This window comes from Mustela erminea, chromosome 10 (genome assembly GCF_009829155.1).
Source record: "Mustela erminea isolate mMusErm1 chromosome 10, mMusErm1.Pri, whole genome shotgun sequence".
NCBI lineage: Eukaryota > Metazoa > Chordata > Mammalia > Carnivora > Mustelidae > Mustela > Mustela erminea.
The window spans coordinates 78,594,664-78,613,578 of record NC_045623.1 but is presented as its reverse complement, the minus strand read 5'-3'; the positions used below and the strand labels follow the sequence as shown (position 1 = coordinate 78,613,578).

The following is an 18,915-nucleotide window of genomic DNA, read 5'->3' as shown; positions in this document are numbered from 1 at the left end:
ACACGGAGATCAGTATCTCATTTAACAATGAGATACTGGTTTTTGTCTGATGGTGGCCAATAGATCCCAGAGTAAGAAGCAGCCATCTGAAGTGCCCAGTGACACCGTGCATACAGTGGGGCGCATTAAATGCCACTTGCATTCATGGGAGTGGGCACAATCATGAGACGCGAGATCACAGAATCCTAAATAATAGAGCCTCAGGGCCCTACAATCCATGGGCCTTGATGAGGCCGAACCAGAAAATCTTATTCGTATAACCAGCTTCTTCACAGATTTGGGAGGGACTGAGGGAATAGCTAACCCAGTGACGTCTGAATTTTTGACTCCAACCCCCATGCAATGGAAAAAATCCATTTAACATCATAAGCCTCTGTGCATCCCTATATTAAAAAACCAAAACAAAAGTTCGCAAGGTAATTCATCCTCACACCACAGGATATGTTTGAGATTTCTATTCCTTTCCCTAATGCCAGTTTTGACCCACTAAACTGATTTTACTTCCGCCTGAGTCACCAACCACGGTCTGAAAAACACTGATCCACTCCAACCTCCTTCTCTAAGCTCCATGCAAGACCACTCGTGAGAACTCCATTCATACCTGAGCTGTAACAGTGGCTTCAGATCGAAAAGGATTTGGGGTTCATACTTTCCTCTGGAGCGGGGCAGTGTAGGTGCTGGGGGGTGGGCAGCATGAAACACACAGACGGGATGAACCGCCCCAGGGGCACTGGGGTATTTGGATGGGGAAACGCAGCCCAGAGCAAGAGGAAGACCGGGGCACAGGCAGCGGATGTCCAGGGAAGGCGGGGATGCAGAGGAACCCACACATCCAGACCCGAAAACCAGCCAGAAGATTTCCCCACCCCACCCTGCCTCTGGTTCTGAGACTAGAGGACCATGCAGGAAAGAAGGGGCCACAGTGCATGGGCTGCACGCACGTGCCCTCGGAGCTGTTGCTGTTGGTGCTCCCATCCGTGGACTCCCGGCTGCCCTGGCGTGTGACCCGACTCCGCATCTCCACAGCGATGCCCGTCTCCGTGCTCCGTCGGATGGTGCTGCGCAGCTTCTTGGTAGCCCCTTCTGGGACCCCCAAAAACATAGAAAGTGAACAAAGTCAGATTATGGGTGAGGGTTCTGTGGGAATTCTGCCAAGGTCACTTCTTGGGCTCTGGCTGGAGGCAGAGACCCTGCTGAGCTAGTCCACAGTGACAGGCACAAAGACCAGAATGATGACTGGAGGCAGAGTCAGGATGATGGGGTTGTGGGGCGGGGAGTCGCCAGGGGGAGCCCAGCCCTGCAGTGCTCACCCTCATCCCTGTCAGGGTCCCTGAAGGCCACCTTCCCAACTCAATTCCAGCCCTTGCCCCACATGGGTAAGTGTTCCTTTCTCTTCTGGAAAGGTTGCTTTCTCTGACATTCCCAGATTTGCTTTCCCTCTTCCGGGTACCCTCATGAACCCTATCACACCCGCACATCACCCTCCACCTCTGTGATACCTTCATAGACCCAATTAAAAAAAAAAAAAAAAAAACCCACGGGAAGCCTGGCCACACTCAAACCAACCCTCATTCTCAAGGTGGGTCTGAACGTGGAGGGGTATGTGTATGGAGAGGTGCAGAGGCCATTAGGGAAACGAGACTGAGAGGAACCACTAGGTTGACCTGAACTGACCTTGGCTTTGAGAAAGAGGTCTGCAGAAGAACCCTAGAAACCATGTGGTGAGAGCTCACTCCATGTCTCTGTACCTCTTGTCTGGAGGGCCCTCTACCCTCACGCCAGCCCCCACCTTGAGCCTTGCAGGGAACATGGGGCACTTTGCCTCTCCCAGCAGCACACCATCCTGCCTGGGTTTCCACGGCAACCTCCTCAGCATTGCAGCAAGGTCCCCCTAGACACCCTCTTCTCCTGGGGTGGGTGGGGGAGCATTAGACTGGTTGAATTGAAGGTTTGTAGGGCCTGCCCCTGCTGAAGCTTTACTGCCTGAAGAGCTTGATAGGGAGGAAAGTGGCATCACATAAGGATTGGGCCGAAGGAGCCACTGGTTAGACACCTGGGCAAATTAAGAGTGGAATTGCCAACAGGGCTGGGGAGGCTGGGAGTGGGGCCCGGCAACATAGCCTCCAAAAGCTGTGGGGAGTGGGGAGCTGATTATGCTGGCCAGCCCCTCTCTGGGCCACACCCAATGGTGGGCTGGGGAGGGGTTGTTGAAAATGCCAGCCCGAGGAAAGGAGGACTTTAGTTTTCCTCCTTCATCCTACTTATATTTCAGGAAGTCCCACTGCGGGGTAGGGGGAGGCTAAGAGGGTCAGGATCCCCCGTGGATGGGATGGGGGGACTGGGAGTGAGGCTGGGTCAGTGGTGAGGAGGAATGTCTTCTTGGAAACCAGCCCAGCTGCTGCGATATTGGAATAGCTACTGTCCACAAGTCAATGAGACCACTGCTGTGTCCATCAGTCTGTCTTTCTCTTTGTCTGTCTGTCTCTCTCTCTCTCTCACACACACACACACACACACACACACACACACACACACATATGGTCACTTGAGCCGACATGTATTTCTTTCACACGGGCATAAGCAGATACCCATGAGTGCTAACAATCACATGTATGAGTACAGTGACCTCCCACACCAGGTCACATACACTCATATGATGGGCACACAATCACTAACAGTCCTACAAGGTCTTAGTCATACTCTGCCACACACACGTGACCCTCACACCATAACATCTGATTGAACCCCTCCAGTCGGTCACACACAGAGATACAAACTCACAAATGATGTGAAACCCAACACACAGAGGACTGGGCAATGCTGGTGGGTATAAGGGGGTCGCTCTGTCCATGGCTCCTAACTGCCATATCCCCTCTAACCAATGAGGAGACAGATGGGTCTGTGGGAGCTGCACTTTACCCTCCTCCATATCCCCCCAAAAACACACACCCTGAGCTGAAGCCAGAGCCCCTCCACTCCATGGCCCCAACCCTCCTCTTCTAGACCCACTTGGGAGAAAATTTACCTCAACCCACTGCGAGCCCCTGGGTAGGGGTGTCACAGAATCCTGAAGTATTAGAGACACCTTGCTAGCCCCCAACTGACATTTCACAGATGGGGAGCCTGAGGGCCACATGGTCACAGGGCTGGGGCCAGACCCCAGGCCCACACTCCCCTGGTCTACTGACAGCCTCCTTTTCACATCTCTCCATCAAGTCCATATAGGTTTGAGACGTGATTCAGCAGAGGTTAAGTTCCACATCTCCTGGGTAGGGAGAAAGTTCTTGCAGCCTCAGAGAAAATGCATCTACTGGTTTCATGCTTGTCTGGTCTGAACTCTGTCGATCTGGGAGTAACTTTATGTGGGCCTTCTCTCTCTCTCTCTCTCTCTCTAGAAAACTGGGCCAAGTTGCTTACAATAACTCTGTGGTGCCTGGAGACTGAAAGACTCCAGGAACCATCCCATCTGTCCCACCACATATAAGGGAGAGGCAGAGCCTTCAGCAGCTCTCTCCATGGCATCTCTGGACCAGTCCTGAGCCCTGTCCCGCACAGAGCCCAAAGCCCAGGTGGGAAGGGCTGCTGTCCCTGGTACTGAAAAGAAGAGCTCCTTTTGACCAAAGGCTAGAATGGTCCAGCCTAAGGCCTGGCTAGAACCCACTGATGTTCTGGGACACCAGAGCTCTGACCCTACTCTCATCATTGCTCCCACAGCTCAGAGAATGTTAGATCTAGAAAGAAACCGGGAGATGGTCTTTATGGTTCCATTTTAACAGAAGAGGAAATTGAGACCCAGTGGGAATGTGAGTTTCCCAAGGTCCTAAGGGTACTTACAGAGCCAGGACTAAACTCTAAAGTTTCAGGGTGATTTTCTGAGTTAAATGTGAGGAATAAACTGGAAGGGGCAGGCGTGAGGCAGGGGAACTAGCTGAGGTAATAGTCCAGGCTAAGTATCACAGGGCCTGAACTAGGACTGAGGCTTTGAAACAAAGAGGAGGAGATGGGTGGGGCCATAGCCCAGACAATATAGACAGACCAGGAGGAGGGAAGCCCCTAGAGGGGCAGACCTAGAGCTCAGAAGATTGTGTCCGGACTTCACACAGCCCGGCCCTGCAGGGATCCTAGCAAGGAACTGAGCCATCCCATCTGGGGATAGCAGGAACACCCTGCTAGGATCTTTTTCCAGAACAGAATTTCCCAGCCCAGTGCCCATGGTGAGTCAGCCCATCCATACCCATGGGGCCAGACTCTCCTACTCAGGATGGGGGTCCAAGCTGAGACACTGGAAACCTCAAGGCTGGGCAGAGGAGCATGCTACAAGCAAGGGAAGCTAGAGAAGTCACTTTTTACTTGGTCCTACTGTGTGATCATGGCCAATAATAACACCGACAATTTACCAAGTATCTACTATGTGCCAGGCATGAGGCTGAGTACCTTTGCTTATCCTATCTCATCCAATTTCCTGGACAACTCTGCAAGGCAAGTGTCATTGTCCTTATTCCACAGTCAAGGAAGCAGACTCAGAGAAGTGAAATAACACGCCTGAGTCACCCAGCTAGCAAATGACAGGGTGTGGCTCAAAAAGCTAACTTGAAGTTGTTCTCTAGGAAAATGCCTCTCCTCTCCAGGCTCACATGCTTCATCAATAAAATGAGCATGTTGGACTAGATGATCTGGAGGGGCCCTCCCTACTCTCACAACCAGAGATTGGGTGATCCAAAGAGACTCAGTTAAAAGTGCATCTGGGCCATTCATCTGGCTCTAGCACCAGGCCTTCAGCTGTACCCTTGCATACTACGGACACAAGTGATCCTGAAGCCCTGTCATCATTCATCTCCCTTTGAGACTTGAGGTCTTCTTGATGTCTACTCCAATCCCTGCCTGCTGACTGTGGACTCAGGGTAGGTGGACAGCCCCAGGCCGACCACTGGAATATCTCCCAGTTACTCAGGCCCCAGCCCTGGTTTTGGAAGACTGTCTGTCCAGATCACTTGGGCATGAAGAAGTCTTTGGTTCTGAAGCTGAATCAAGTGGATTCAGCTGGAGATCAGTAGGGCTAGGTATCCTGAAGCCGCATTCCTGGGGCCCAATACCTCCTCAAATTAATCTTAATCCCTTAAACTTAATCCCACTGCTTGGTCTGTTACCAACCCAACTCCTGAATCTCTATCTCCTTGACTCCCTGGTGCCGGGCCTAAATTGCAAACTTATAGAGGCTATGCCCATCCTGGGGTCCTGATAACCTCCAGCTCCCTCCTCATCCAGCATTACCCTGCGCCAGAAACCGCATCGCAGCTCGATTGCTGGAAAAGACCATCCCACGTGCTCCTGCGAAGGGCTTTGTAAAAATCTATTTTAAGGCCTGGAAAAGTCTCCCACCCTCAGCCCCAACCGAAGCCTTGACGAGCATTCTCTCTGGATCCTCCGGGGCCCCCGCCCCCTCACCGCCCCCATCCAGCTGCCCTATTTGAAGGTTTCCTGGGGAAGTTGTTACTCTGAACAAAACAAGCAGGAAGAGATTTTAAAACAAAACCAGCTGGTGTCTGGGCTGATGCTTCAAAGTGAGGAGGTCTTGGGGTGGGGGGGGCTGGCTCCTCTGTGACGTGGGGTTCGGCATGACTGTGTGTGTGACAAAGTGGGTCGCCCACCGGTCTGAGCAGAACTGGCATTCCAAAACTGAGTGTTTAAGAAAATACATTTTCCCAGATACAGCTGGTAAGGGGTGTGTGACTCTGGACTCACGAGATATGTGCGTGTAGGAGGGCAATGTGCTTCTGTGGCCACGGGCCATTGTGTGTGCGCGCATGTGTCACTATGCTTCTGGCATCCGGGTCTCTGCATTAGTACTGGGAGGGCTCTGCCTGTGGAATTCACACAACTGGCTTTATCGTGACCACAAGCAGTATGAATGGCTGTGATAAGCTCTCCCGGCAGCAGGGGTGGCTTACCCCATGTGACCACGCACAGCATGCATGTCTCTCCAGGGACTTGGAATGCAGAGGCATAACTAACTACATTCGCGCGCCTGTTGGCACTTGGGAGACTCCGAGAACACAGGGGAGACCGAATCCTGCAGACGTGCGTCTGTGAAGGTGCGTCCCTTGGCACAGGGCCAGGAATACAAGGGCCGGTTCATAAAGAATGGATGAGGAGTATGTCAGTCTGGGCATGGGGGGCGGTGGGTGTAGAGTTTAGGAGCACAAACCCAGAACCCCAGCTGCTGGGCTCTGAATTCACTAGCTATGTAGTTTGGGGCATTTTCCTGCCCCTTCTCTGTGCTTCGTGGAGTGGGCGGGGATTCCCCGAGGCAGTACAGCACGTTGTATATGGTGCGTGCTATAGAAGTACTTGTGGGTGTGAGGACCCTCCCTGGATGCCCCATCATTGCAAGGTGCCCCCAACGCAGCCCCCCGTGTCCTGCACCCACTCACCAGACTGGGGCAGCTGCAGCGTGCTCTTGCTCCACTGGGTCAGGCCCACGATGGCCACCATCTTGGCCCCGAGGCTGCTGCGCCGCTTCTTGGCTGTGGTGGTCCCAGCCCCACCCCCAGCCTGCTGGGAGCCGCAGATCTCACCACTGATGCTGGAGCTCCGAACCACGTTCCTGGAGGCCGCGGCCGAGGCCGGACCTGGCTCCCCGTTAAACATGGTCCGAGGGGTGGCGAGGCCTCAGGCAACCCTGTGAGGGAGGGCAGGAGAAAAAGGGGTCCCACGTCAGTCCCCCAAGCCACTCTGCTGGAGCCCACTGCTTCCTAGCTGTGTGACTTTGGGTCAGTCACTTGGCCTCTCTGAGCTCGTGAGGATGAAATGAATAAATAAAGGTGGAGTACACCCAGGGTCCAGCTCATTAAATGGTACCATTCTCAGGAGCACATGGCGGTCCTGGCAAGTGACCTGCTTTGGCAGTAAATGCAGAGGCTGCGGAGTCATTTGGCCCACTCTTGAATTCCTAAGGCCTCTACACACTGGCTGTGTGATCTTGTGACCAAGCACCTTGGGGTTTCAGTGAACACCTCAGCAAAACAGGAAATACAAGCACTTACCTCACAGGGTTGTTGTAAGGATTAAATTAGAGAGTGTGAAGGCGCCTAGAACAGTGTCAGGCGTGGAGTAAATATTTAGGAGGTGTGATTACTTTCACAGCCAATAATAAGAACAGGGAGAGCAACAGTGGCCCCAGGCTGCGGAGACAATGGGAGGGGACCTCCTGCTAAAGGGGACAGAACAGAGAGGTATAAAGGAACAGGCACAAGTCATCCTTAAGCACACTGCAGAGCGGCAGCCACTGGAGGTGTTTTAACCCGAATCCCAGGGTCTTTCTTATGCATTTTAAAAATAAACTGAACTCATACTGCACATACAATTTTACATCCTGGTATTTTTCATTTAACCTCTGATCATGAGCATCTCCCAATGTCATTAGCATGTTGTAATATACGGCACACGTGTTTTAATACCACCAGAATAGTCCATTGTGTGGTGGTAGCATAATTGACTTAACTATTTCAATACAGTGACCTCTTAGGTCAGGCCTGACTTCTTCCCTTCTCCCTGGCCTTTTAAACAACACCACAACAAATCTCTTTCTACACTGCTTTGATCTGCTTCTTTCCTGAGGATTGATTCCCAGAAACAGAGTGACTGGGCTGGGTGTAGAGACTGCTGGGAGCCTCCCCAGTGCCCACTCTCCCTTCCTGCTTCCTGGCAGACTTGCTTTTGTCAGGTACCACCCATCCCATATTGGAGGCAGATCCTGACTAGTTCAAGTCACTCAGTGAATGGCGCTCACCTGGGTAACTAGTACTGGTCCTGAGGGCAGGCCTGTGACTCAGCTGGCCCGATCTGACTTAAGGGGAAGATTTGGATTCCATGCTTATGGGAAAGGTGGGGGTCTCCCTCCCCGCTTCTTCCCTCAAGACCCTTTGCCCTAGAGAGGACCCAGTCCCAAGAGGAAGCCAGTGTCACTGAGGACCCAGAGCAAAGGAAAGGACCTCGGGCCACCCTGGAGCCAGCCTTTCTCTGGTCTGGCCAGTTATGGGAGATACTATGCTTGCGCCAGTTTGAATCAGTGTTCTCTGTCCACCCAAAAGCAACCCCCACCTGACACCGAGGATATAAACATTTCTTTGATTCTTAGAAAATATTGCCAAATTCCTTTCCAAAGCTGCCTTCAACAAATATTTAAGCCCCTAAAACTCCAAGGTCTAGGCCGAGTGCCAAGGATAGGACAGTGAGCCAGGCCAACATGGTCCTGCCCTCCCTGAGCCACCAGTCCAGGAGAAGAGACAGATTAGTAAGTCACTGATTAGGTAATTAAATATTAAATCTGAGGGAAGACAGAGGGTACTAGGAGCCACTCTGGGGGAGCGAGGGAGTGGGGCAGCAGGCGTCTATGGCTCGGTTTTGTACAGAGATGGGATCTCCAGCTGTCTGGCCTCTACAGCTTGGCCAAAACTCCAATGCAGCAGGGAGTGTGCTCCGCTCAGAGTACCCGAAAAGAGGCTGCTCCGGCAGGCTCTGCCTCCAGCTCTTCCCAGCTCTGTCCCGGGCTACAGAACTCTTCCCAGGGCAGCTCCTCACCCTGGGCTGAAGGTCATTCTGCTTGACCCTCTGCCCTCAGGCCTGTCACCCTGAGGGAATCTGACTTTTCAAAAGAACAGAGCTGAAGGGGGTGTGTGAGAATGAGGGAGAAGGGAAGGGGCCACCCTAGAGGATTCTGTCCTCAGATAGCTGTAAATGGTGGCCGCTTGCCTCCTGGTCAGCACGGCGCCTGCCAACCAGGCAAATTGGGGCTGACAGTGGGGATGAGTCAAAGCTGTGTTCTACCTCCTTTGTGGTTGTCTGGGCCGTTTTGCTCACCCTGTGATACGGGCAGAGTCCCGGATTATATTTCTCCAGCCATCCCCCATTAACCTTGCAGCTAATGGAAAGTCCCCCTGGACTTGGGCCTATGATGATCTCTTCTCTTTAGTTTCCAATTCTAGTGCCAGTTTGTGTGTTTCTTTGGGTATCTGCATGGTCTCTTGGTGGATAGTGGGAGAAGCCTAATTTACTCTTTAAAGAATTTCTGTTAGGTGTGTGGTAGTCTCCATGTCACAGGTGAGAAACTAGAGTCTCTGAGAAGTCAAGGCCTTGCCCATCCGACTCAGCTAAGAAATGGCAACACCTGGACTCGAACCCGGGTCTCCCTTTCCCACAAATGTGCAGACACAGGGGCGCCTGGGAGGCTCAGTCGGTTAAGCATCCTACTCTGGGTTTTGCCTCAGGTCATGATCTCAGGGTGGTGGGATGGAGCCCCCTGTCCTGGGGCTCCACAGCAGGGAGTCTCTCTCTGCCTCTGCCCCCCTTCCCACTCGTGCTCTCTCTCAAAATAAATAAATAAAATCTTCAAAAAAAAGAAAAAGATGCAGGCATGCTCAGCAGCTCCTGCTCCTCCCAGTCAGAGCTCACCCAAAGGTGTGGGCCCATCCCTCCCCTTCAGCTTTTGCCCTGGGTCTCTGACTCTTTGAAAACACTGCAAAAAAAAAAAAAAAATCTCTGATGAGGAAAAACCTCTGTAGCCCAGGTTTTCACAGCCGGCTTGAGCAGTAATGTAAGGGCCAGGAGAAACCCCACCCAGAACACAGCTGTAAGAGCACCAACAGCACAGAGCAAGAGCTCCCCAGGCACAGCCTACAGGAAGCTCGAGTACCACTCCCAGGGGCTGAGAAGGGAGGAAGGTGTGGGACAAAATTCCTGACCCCGCCAACCCAGGGGCTCATGTTGCCTCCTGAATAATGAATGACATTGACAAGCAGATGGTTTGACATCCAGGACTCGGCCCCATCCGGAGTCTTCTCATCTTTAACCACCCAGGGATCACCCAGGGGGCCTGGAGAGCTCATGAATGCTTCAGAGCCCCGCTACACGGGCCACCCTCCACGGGACAGGAGGAGCCAAACCCGAAGCACAGGACCCAAGGTCTTGGGACCTGACCCCTGGGTTGGGCGGCCTGGGAAAAATAAGAATGAGGAAGTGGGATAAGAATGTATACAGACTCTTGTCACTTTTTCTGGGCATTGGTGTCCTCATCTGTGTGTAAAATGAAGCGATTGCCTTAGGTGATCTCTAGAAGCCCTTTTAACTAGAGAGCAGAGCCTGTGGACACACACACTGCATTGGCAGGCTCAGAACTGGGGCTCCAGGTGCTTCTCTGACAGCTGGTCTAGCCCAAGAGAAGTGAGACAAAGTGACAGAGCTGGCCACCCAGTCCCTATGAGGAGGAGGGGGGCCTCCTCCCAGGGACACTACAGGGCATCCTGGTAGTTCTTTTTTTTTTTTTTTTTAAGATGTTATTTATTTATTTGGCAGACAGAGATCACAAGTAGGCAGAGAGGCAGGCAGAGAGAGAGGGGAGGAAGCAGGCTCCCTGTGGGGCAGGATCGATGCGGGGCTCGATCCCAGAACCCTGAGATCACGACCTGAGCCAAAGGCAGAGAGGCTTTAACCCCCTAAGCCACCCAGGCACCCCATATCCTGGTAGTTCTGACAGATTGCTAAATGAACTCCATCCTTCGACAATCTTCAACAAGTCTTCAACAGTCCCTGCCTCTGAGCATGACTGTCCCTTTCCCAGCCAAGTTCATGGCTCCCCAATGAAGGGAGCCCTCCCTCACCAGCTCACTCCAGCTCTCTCTGCTGCCTCCCACCTACTGTCACAGCAGCATCTACTACTGTGGCTCGGATTTCCCATCCAGGGGTAAGGACTACTGTTCCCACTCCTGAGGGAGCTCCATGCCAGCTGAGACCTTCCAAGATCCTCAAGGAAGGCATCTAGTGTTTTCTTTCCAGCTGTGGGTATGTGGCCTTCACCCCGGAGTCTCAAGTCCCAAGGGCACTCCAAACCATCTCTTAAATCCTAACAATAGGGGTCTCATGGCTCTGCCAGGCTACCTGGGCTCCTTGGTCCCTTTGACCCTGTGTCTAACCAGCTCAAAAGCCTTTCCCAAGAGTCAGTGAGGCCATCCAAAAGCTCAAGACAAACCCAGCTACCCACCCTTTCAACAGGAGGGAGCAAGGAATCTGTCACAAGGGGACGGATGGGTAGGTCCATCCACAACAATCACTAATCCAGATCTTTCCCGTCCAGGCCAGATTTAACCTCAGGATCTCTCTCAACCGACTGGTGAGAACTGGCTCGTGATTTGAAATAGAATCGCCATCCCTATTCCAGCTTGAGTCTTTCGTCTTGTGGAGTAGGACCTCAAGGCCCAGGATGGGAAAGAGACACACCCAGGGTCACACAGAATGCTGGTGACAAAACCAGAGCTCCAACTCGAGTCTCCTAACTCCTAGGTCCCACGTCACCAGGGAGGTGCTTCCTCTCCACGTGGAAGAAAAGCCAAACTCACCGAACTGATGAGTCTGAGTGCAGGGCTCCACATCACAGGGGGCTGTGCCCCGTCCAGTAGCACAGCCCTAGGGCATTTACACGAGGCTGCAGTTAACTTCCGCCCAGACACCAGTTTTCTGGAAGGTGGTGAAGGCAGTCACAGTAGCTCCCACGAGGAGGTGATGTGGTAAGAGTCTGGAAGGAAAGAGGGAAGTTTAGAGGAAGGGCTAGCAAAAACAGCTATCCGTAAGAGCTTCCAGTAGTTGGTGGCATAAAAAGACAGACTTTGGAGATAGCTCTGTGATGTTGAGCTAATCATTTAAACTCTCTGATTCTGTTTCCTACTCTGTAAAACCATCCCAACTCCTGGGTCCCCTAACCTGCCTTTCGGCACTTTCATGTCAGACTACTGTTGCTGAAGCCCCACCCACAACTTTAAAGCTTCACAGATGAGAGACACTTGGAGGTCCAAATGCTGAGGAGCTCAACACCCTACTCCTCATTCCTCAGTCTTCCCCCTGACTGACAGGGTTTGCGTCTTTCCCCAGACTCTGACATGCGAAGTGTGGTTGGGGGGGGGGGGGGCGGCTCCTGGCTCCACCCCCAGCCATGTCACCCTGAGCAAGTCATTCTGCTTCTCTGAACTTCCATCTCTTCTTCTTCTTTTAAAAAAATTTTTTTTCTTCTTCTTTTTTTAAAGATAGAGAGGGAGAGGGAGAGAGAGAATGCGCATGCAAGGGAGCAGGAGCAGGGAGAGAGGCAGAGGGGGAAGCAGGCTCCACGCAGAGCAGGGATGTGCAACTCAATCCCAGGATCCTGGGATCATGACCTGAGCTGAAGGCAGACAAAAGCTTAACCGACTTGCTACCAGGCGTCCCCCATCTCCTCTTCTATGTGATGAGTCTCCTTGCCACCTGGACCCAGCCCCACTCTCCAGGCTGGACTGGGTGTCAGATGTGTATAATGAGGAGCAAGAAAACACTGATCAAAAACACAGGCTTTAGGGGTGCCTGGGTGGCTCAGATCATGATCTCAGGGTCCTAAGATCGAGCCCTGTGTTGGACTCTCTGCTCAGCAGGGGGTCTGCTTCTCCCTCTCTCTTGCTCTGGCTCTCACTCTGGTTCAAATAAATCAATAAAATCTTTAAACACACACACACACACATACACACACAGGCTTTGGAGACAGACAGACTTGGTTCAAAACCTAAATCTGTCACTTACAAGCTGTAGGATGCAGGGCAATTCCTTAACAAGCCCCCCGACCCCAGCCTACTGCTCCTCATCTCTTGGCCGTGAGATAAGAATGCTTGCTTTAGGATTATTAGATGAAATGTTGCAAAATAAGGACTGGTAACAGAGCTAAATGCTCAGCTGGGCAACTATACTGTTACTACTCCTAATGGTGCCTTTGTAAACAGGGAAGGTACACAGGTGTCAACGCTTATTGGTCTGGATAGCACACTAAATGCAACCACTTCATGAAGGCTCAGAGACCAACAGGATCACCCCTCCATCCGGCCCAGGCTGCTTCTACCCAGATCCCAGGACAGCATGGGTTCTGGATCCCTGTGCCTCTTAGCTGAGGTGGGAGCTGGCATGTGATGCTCTGCTGTTCTCTGCCAGCATCTCAGCTCCCAGGCCCCCATTGGATGCTGGGTCTGGCATTGGAGACCCCTGACTCAACTTGGACCCAGCACCAGGGCTGCCCACCATATTTTCCATCCCAATCTATGCCCATGTCAGAGGCCAGTGTCTGCCTCCACAGAAGGGTGGAGGGGTTCTCTTTTTTCCTAGCCTCTCCTTCCCCTTGCTCAGGAAAAGATGGGCAGGTGACAGGACAGGCACATGATGGAAGAGGTAGATTGGGCTGAGAGAGCACACCCAGCTTGCACAGGGAGCACCATACCAGCTCCCCTCCTGATTCTGTGACCTTTGTCTCCCCCCAGCCGGACTCCCACACACAACGCTATACACACACACAGGGAGAGACAGAAGGCACTCGATTTCAAATGTGTAATCACACACCCTACAGACCCAGACAGATGATATACACTTAAAGACATAATCACATGTGTCCACAGAGAAGCACACGCACCCCCGAGACAAAGGCACACAGAAGCCGCCACACTGACGCCACAGGCTTTTGCGGACTCACATATGTGTAGACACCCATGCACACTCACACACACAGCCCTCCTTGGCCCCTGCCCAGCCCAGAGAGGTGGGAAGAGCCCAACCTTCAGTGGGCAGCGAAGTGGGAAGTGTCTTACCTGGGTCTTGGGTTCCTGTGGCTGAGGCACGCACACCGGCTCTGGGCAGGCGCTTGTGTGAGCTTGAATACACACACACTCATCCCCGCTCCAGCCCCCAGTACCACTCTCCTGGCCCCCATCCCTGCAGGTCGGACAAAAGAGCTCCTCGGTGAGGTTTGTGGTGAGGAGATGAGAAGGCTGGCAGGGAGCAGCTGCTGTCACCATGGCTACGGGGCTGACCCACTTCTCCTCCACCCAGCCTGGCCCACCCAGCCCAAGCAAGGGAGGACAAGCAGCTTTGGACAGGGAAGCCCTCCCCATCACACACGGTAAAGAGGTGGCCCTCTAAGGGTGTGGTAAGGGATGGGGTGAGCACCAGACTAGTTCCTGCATAGAAAGGCGATAGCCAGACATTCTTTGAGGGGAGCAAGGTACTCAGAAGATGACCCCCCACTAAACCTAGCACGTGGCCTCCCTCGGCATCTGCACCTCTGGTCTCAGGGACCCTCCACGGGCCACGTGCTTGCTCTGGACACATTCTCAGACACAGGCCTCATGGCAGGGCAGAGGTGGGGTGGGCAGACCCAAATCTGTGTTCCCAACTCCAAGGACTCAAAACACTGAAGGGAAAGAGAGACCCAGAGCTGGTTGAATCCTGTGTCCTGCTCAGACCAAGGTTGCGGAGGGCAGGGCTTGTCCTCCCTGCTTGGACTAGGGGCTGCTGGAGGCAGGGCCATGCCTTCATTCCTCAGCCTGGGCTGCCATGGGTCTTCTCTCAGCCACGGTGCTCCTGAGGACATGGCCGTGTGTCTTTCCCTCAGAACTGGAGATAGAGAGGAACCACACAGCCTTCGGACAGCTCAGTTTTGTGAGATCAGTCACAAAGCAGAATGAATCGCTCCTGCACGACAGCTTCCCGTAGCTCCCCATTTCCTTCAGGATAAAGTAAAAACCCCTCATGCGGAGGCCCGTAAGCCCAGTGGCCCAGCTCATCCCCTGCTCTTGCCCCTCATCTGTGTTTCAGCTGCACTTGCCTTGTTCCTGTTCTTCAAAAGTGCTCTGTGTCTCTCATCTGCCTGGAATGCTCTTCTCTAGCCTTCCTACCCTGCATTTGTCTGCGTACCCCCTTTGCCTGGCTGATCCCTACTCTTTGCTCAGTCCCAGATGCAATGTCATTTTTCCAAGAATCTTCTCAGCCAAAGTGAGTCCTCCTGTCATGCTCTCCCAGACTCTGCACTGGCCCTGCCTATTATGTGAACTGTGTCCACCCCACCCCCCCGCCTCCAAAAAAAGATATGTTGAGGTAGAAACCCCAGTACTATAGAATATGACCTTGTCTGGAAGAAGGTCATTGCAGATGTGATCAGTGAAGTTGAAGTCATGTTGGCATAGGTTGGGCCCTAATCCAAGATGACTGGTGTCTATAAAAGAATACAGCTATGTGAAGACAGAGACACACATTCTCCCATGGGAGAATGCCATGGGACGACGGAGGCAGAGTCTGGAGTGAGGAGCAACAGATTAAAGAATGCCGGGGATTAGCAGCTGTCACCAGAAGTGAGGCGAGAGCCATGGAAGAGCATCTCCCTCAGAAGGAACCGATCCTGCCAACATCTTGACCTTGGACCTTTAGCCTCCAGAACTATGAGAGAATTAAGTTTCTGTTGTTTTAGGCAAGCCAGTTTGTGGTACTTTGTTATAGCTGCCTTAGGAAACTCATATGTTGCTATTCCTAATTTGTTCAGTGCCTGTCTTCCCACACCCCAGCCCCTGGTGTGAGCTACCTAAAAATAGACACCATGTCTTCTTCACCAGGAAACTCTAGGGCCTGGCATAGGCCTGGCCCACAGTAGGGCTCTGTAAAAATGTGCTGAATGAATGAATCATGATCTCAAACAAATATTAAATTAACAGTATTTGCAGTTGGATAGTAGAATTGTGAGTCATTTTATTTTCTTCATATGACATACTGTGTTTTTCTGAGTTCCCACTTGAGAGACTATATTGATGTTATCATAAAGAAAAACTAAAATACTTATTTTTCTTTTCAAAACATACGTTAAAACAAGTCATTTCCACCAATATGTGTTTTATGAAGAGGAAGAAGTTCTGCTATCTGCTTGATAACTACTTTTTCATTGACTAAGTGATTCCTCCTTGTCTTGCTAGAGCGTTTTCTGGAGTCAGATCCCCAGAGCTTGAGCTCTGGGGGTCTTGGGAGGAATAGATTCCTGGTGGGAGGGGTCCAGGCAAAGTACGCATGCTTCTCAACCCTCCATCCCTTCTCACAGCTCATGGGATCCAGCCAGATGTGGCACCTGTCACCTGGTGGGGGCTGCCAGACTGGGCACTTGTGAACGCCACCAGCCCTGGCTGAAGGACATTCCCAAACAGAAGCAAAATCCTACCCTTCATGAGTGTACCCTCAAACTTGAATATTCACACAAATCACTTGGGGATCTTGTTGAAATGCAGACCTCAATCCCATACATCCCATGGGGAACCTGAAAGTCTGCATTTCTAACAAGGTCTAAGGTGATAAACTACGTTGCTGGTCTATGGGCCACCCAAGGCACTGAAAGTTAAAGATTAAATATTCTGGTTATTCTGTAAGAGTGAAAGCTCCAGGATAGGGAGACCAGAAATGGCACACTGGGAAGTGCACTGCAGAGTATCTCAAAAGACAGGTGGGATTTGGAGAGACACAGTTGGCAGGAAGGAGGTGGGAACTACCTGGGAAGGTCCAGAGAGAAAGTGCTATGTTTGTAGGACGGTGAATAGAGAGCAGTGAAGCTGGAACAGGATGTAAATACAATTGTGGGAGGGAGGGCTAGAAAGGTAGGCTGGGAACAGCCAATGAAGGGCTCTGAATGTAGGGCTTCTTAAGAAGCTTGGCTTTAATCCCATAGGGAGTGAAATCTGACATGACTTAGATGTCTGTTTTACAGAGATCAATCTGACACTGAGTGCAGACTCAGAAGAAGGTCTGACAGAAGGAAGAAGAGTCAAAAGGCAGATAAGAAGGCTGCACTGCTTCAGATAATGCAGACGGGAAAAGGAAAGGGGTGCCCAGGAGTCATGCGAAGGCTTGGGGGTTGCCTAGATGGGACACTGTTGGGAAGAGGAAAAAAAAAAAAACAGAATCCAAAGTGATTTACAGGAAGGGTGGAGAATGAGAAGCACCATCAGCAAAGCTTGAGGTCCCAGAGGAAAACACTGGCTTAAGGGGAAGATGAGTCCCATCTTAGTTGTGATGAGTCTGACATAATGTTGCAACTCCCACATAGAGGCACTGGGCAGGTAAGCAGTTTCAGTGGAGCCCAGGAGAGCAATGTGAGTGGGCAGGATTTGGATGTGTACCATGAAGGGAAAAGTGAGGTGCAGAAAAGAAAGAGAATGCCCAGAGGGGAGTACAGAGTGAGCAATGGGTGAGAGGTAATATCCAGAGCGAAGGGCAGGAGGAAAATAGAATCCACTCAAGAAGAGAGAATCAGCAGGAAGGTCAGAGAAGATACCGTTGAGTATACAGACAGCCAACCTGGAGGCCCTACCATATTGTGACATCAAAATCAAGGAAAGGCCCGTCCAACCAAGGCTGTAGGATGGCAAGGGAAGCCCAGGCTTGAAAAAGAGCACTGTTTCCATGGAAAGCAGGATTTGAATTGGTGGCAAAGAGGGCTGGATTCCCAGGAGTAGGTCTGGGCTTCAGCAGGATTCCAACAAGCTTGGTTCCCCAGCACTTATTGTGGATCAGCCCTAGCACAGGAAGGCCGATTGCTTAACCTGCAAACACACATACCTGACATGTGCGCACCCCAGAACTTACCAACCCCCCAGGGCAAAGCAGAGAAGCGGGGAGAAGAGGTCTTTGGAGCAACACCCTATGACCGGGAAGCACATAATTTATCATCCAACTACGACTCTTGAGAGTGAGCAGAGACGATACCAACAATCACACCACAGGTGTGCATTAAAACAGTCCCAGGCAAACCAAGCCCTGTCGTTACCCTCCTCCTGGGGGATACTGATCCCCTCCAAAATGTCCATTTGCTCCCGTTCCCCCTTTCTAGATGGGGTGGCGGAATTGAGCCACAGGCGGTAGAACAGGCAACCTCATACTCCGAGGCAGTCCCCGATCCTTCCCCCCAAAACCCCCCCTCCCAGGATGTTGGTGGATAGGGAGATCGGCTCCCCCCTCTCAGCAGCACCATGGACAGCGACCGACCCAGCCCTCTCCGCATCCCCTGGCCCCTGCCTCAGTAGCGGTGAGGCTAGATCAATATTTCATAGGGGAAGGGGCTCGGGTTACCAGCCCCGCGCGCGCCTAGCTGGAAGGCGCCGCCCGCTCCCACCCCTTCTCCCCCACCCCATCCTGGGAACCCTCCCCAGGAACCCAGCACACCCACCGCCCTGAGGCGCACTCCGCATTCCCCGCACACTGCTCCGCCCCCGGACCGTTCCCGGGGCACAAAGACCCGCGCACACGCCACGCAGCTTCCCGCGGCCACTCAGACGCACCACGCAGCCAGACGCGCGCTGTACAAAGACGGCGACTACACAAAACAACAGGCACACACCACACCCAGCAGCAAGCCGCCTAGACACACAGCACACACACAATGTCTGGCAGACACACACCGCGTGGAGAGGAGTGCACTGCAGACCCCCTTGCACGTCACACAGACATCCTGGCACGCATGCACAAACTCACCTGCTACTCACAGAGAATCTCAGACACACATATCACACACTGTGTGTGCGCACACCCGCAGCATGCCTTCACAGAGTCCTTCAGACATATCGCCCAGAGCTACTTCACCACACACACACACACACACACACACACACACTTTCTCTCTCTCTCTCTCTCTCACACACACACACACACACACACACACACACACACACAGTGTGCCTTCACAGAGACCCTCACTAGGGATACAGAAGCACATGCCTCACACTACCCAGGACCCACACCCTCCTGGAGCCCAGGCCTGCCCTCCTGCTGTGGACATGGGATTGAGGAAGAGACAGGCAGGACTTCCATCCCTCCTGCCTGGCCCTGGTGTTGATTCCCGCGGATACATTCTGTGTGTACTCTGAGGCCTCTGGGGGCAGGGTGGGGGTTGCGGCCCAATACCCCAGGGCAGACAGACAGTAGCTCAAAGAGGTGAGAGGGGGGAAGCAGGGAAAGGGGGACCTTTGAGACCTCAAAGCCTCCCCAGCTTTGCTGTCCCCAGGCCCCCAGCTCTGGGGCCTGCAGGCCCTGGGATGGCCTTGCCCTCACCTG

The 18,915-nt window shown here is 52.6% G+C and overlaps 1 protein-coding gene across 6 annotated transcripts in view; it reads right to left on the bottom strand.

The window, feature by feature from the left end:
- The window catches only part of RIMS3 (regulating synaptic membrane exocytosis 3), a 46,917-nt gene that overhangs the window by 12,069 nt on the left and 15,933 nt on the right, over nt 1-18,915 (bottom strand). For 5 of the 6 annotated variants that reach the window (XR_004276179.1, XM_032302250.1, XM_032302248.1 and 2 more), the window contains 3 exons: nt 11,391-11,566; nt 6,432-6,679; nt 942-1,083 (listed from right to left, as the gene is read on the bottom strand). Coding sequence is in view for 5 of the 6 variants with exons in the window: in XM_032302250.1 (XP_032158141.1) it covers nt 942-1,083; nt 6,432-6,648 (359 nt within the window). In the remaining variant the exon portion in view is untranslated. Of the gene's footprint in view, nt 1-941; nt 1,084-6,431; nt 6,680-11,390; nt 11,567-13,643; nt 14,886-18,915 lie in introns of those variants that run through there. The other variant, XM_032302249.1, reaches the window with a different exon arrangement.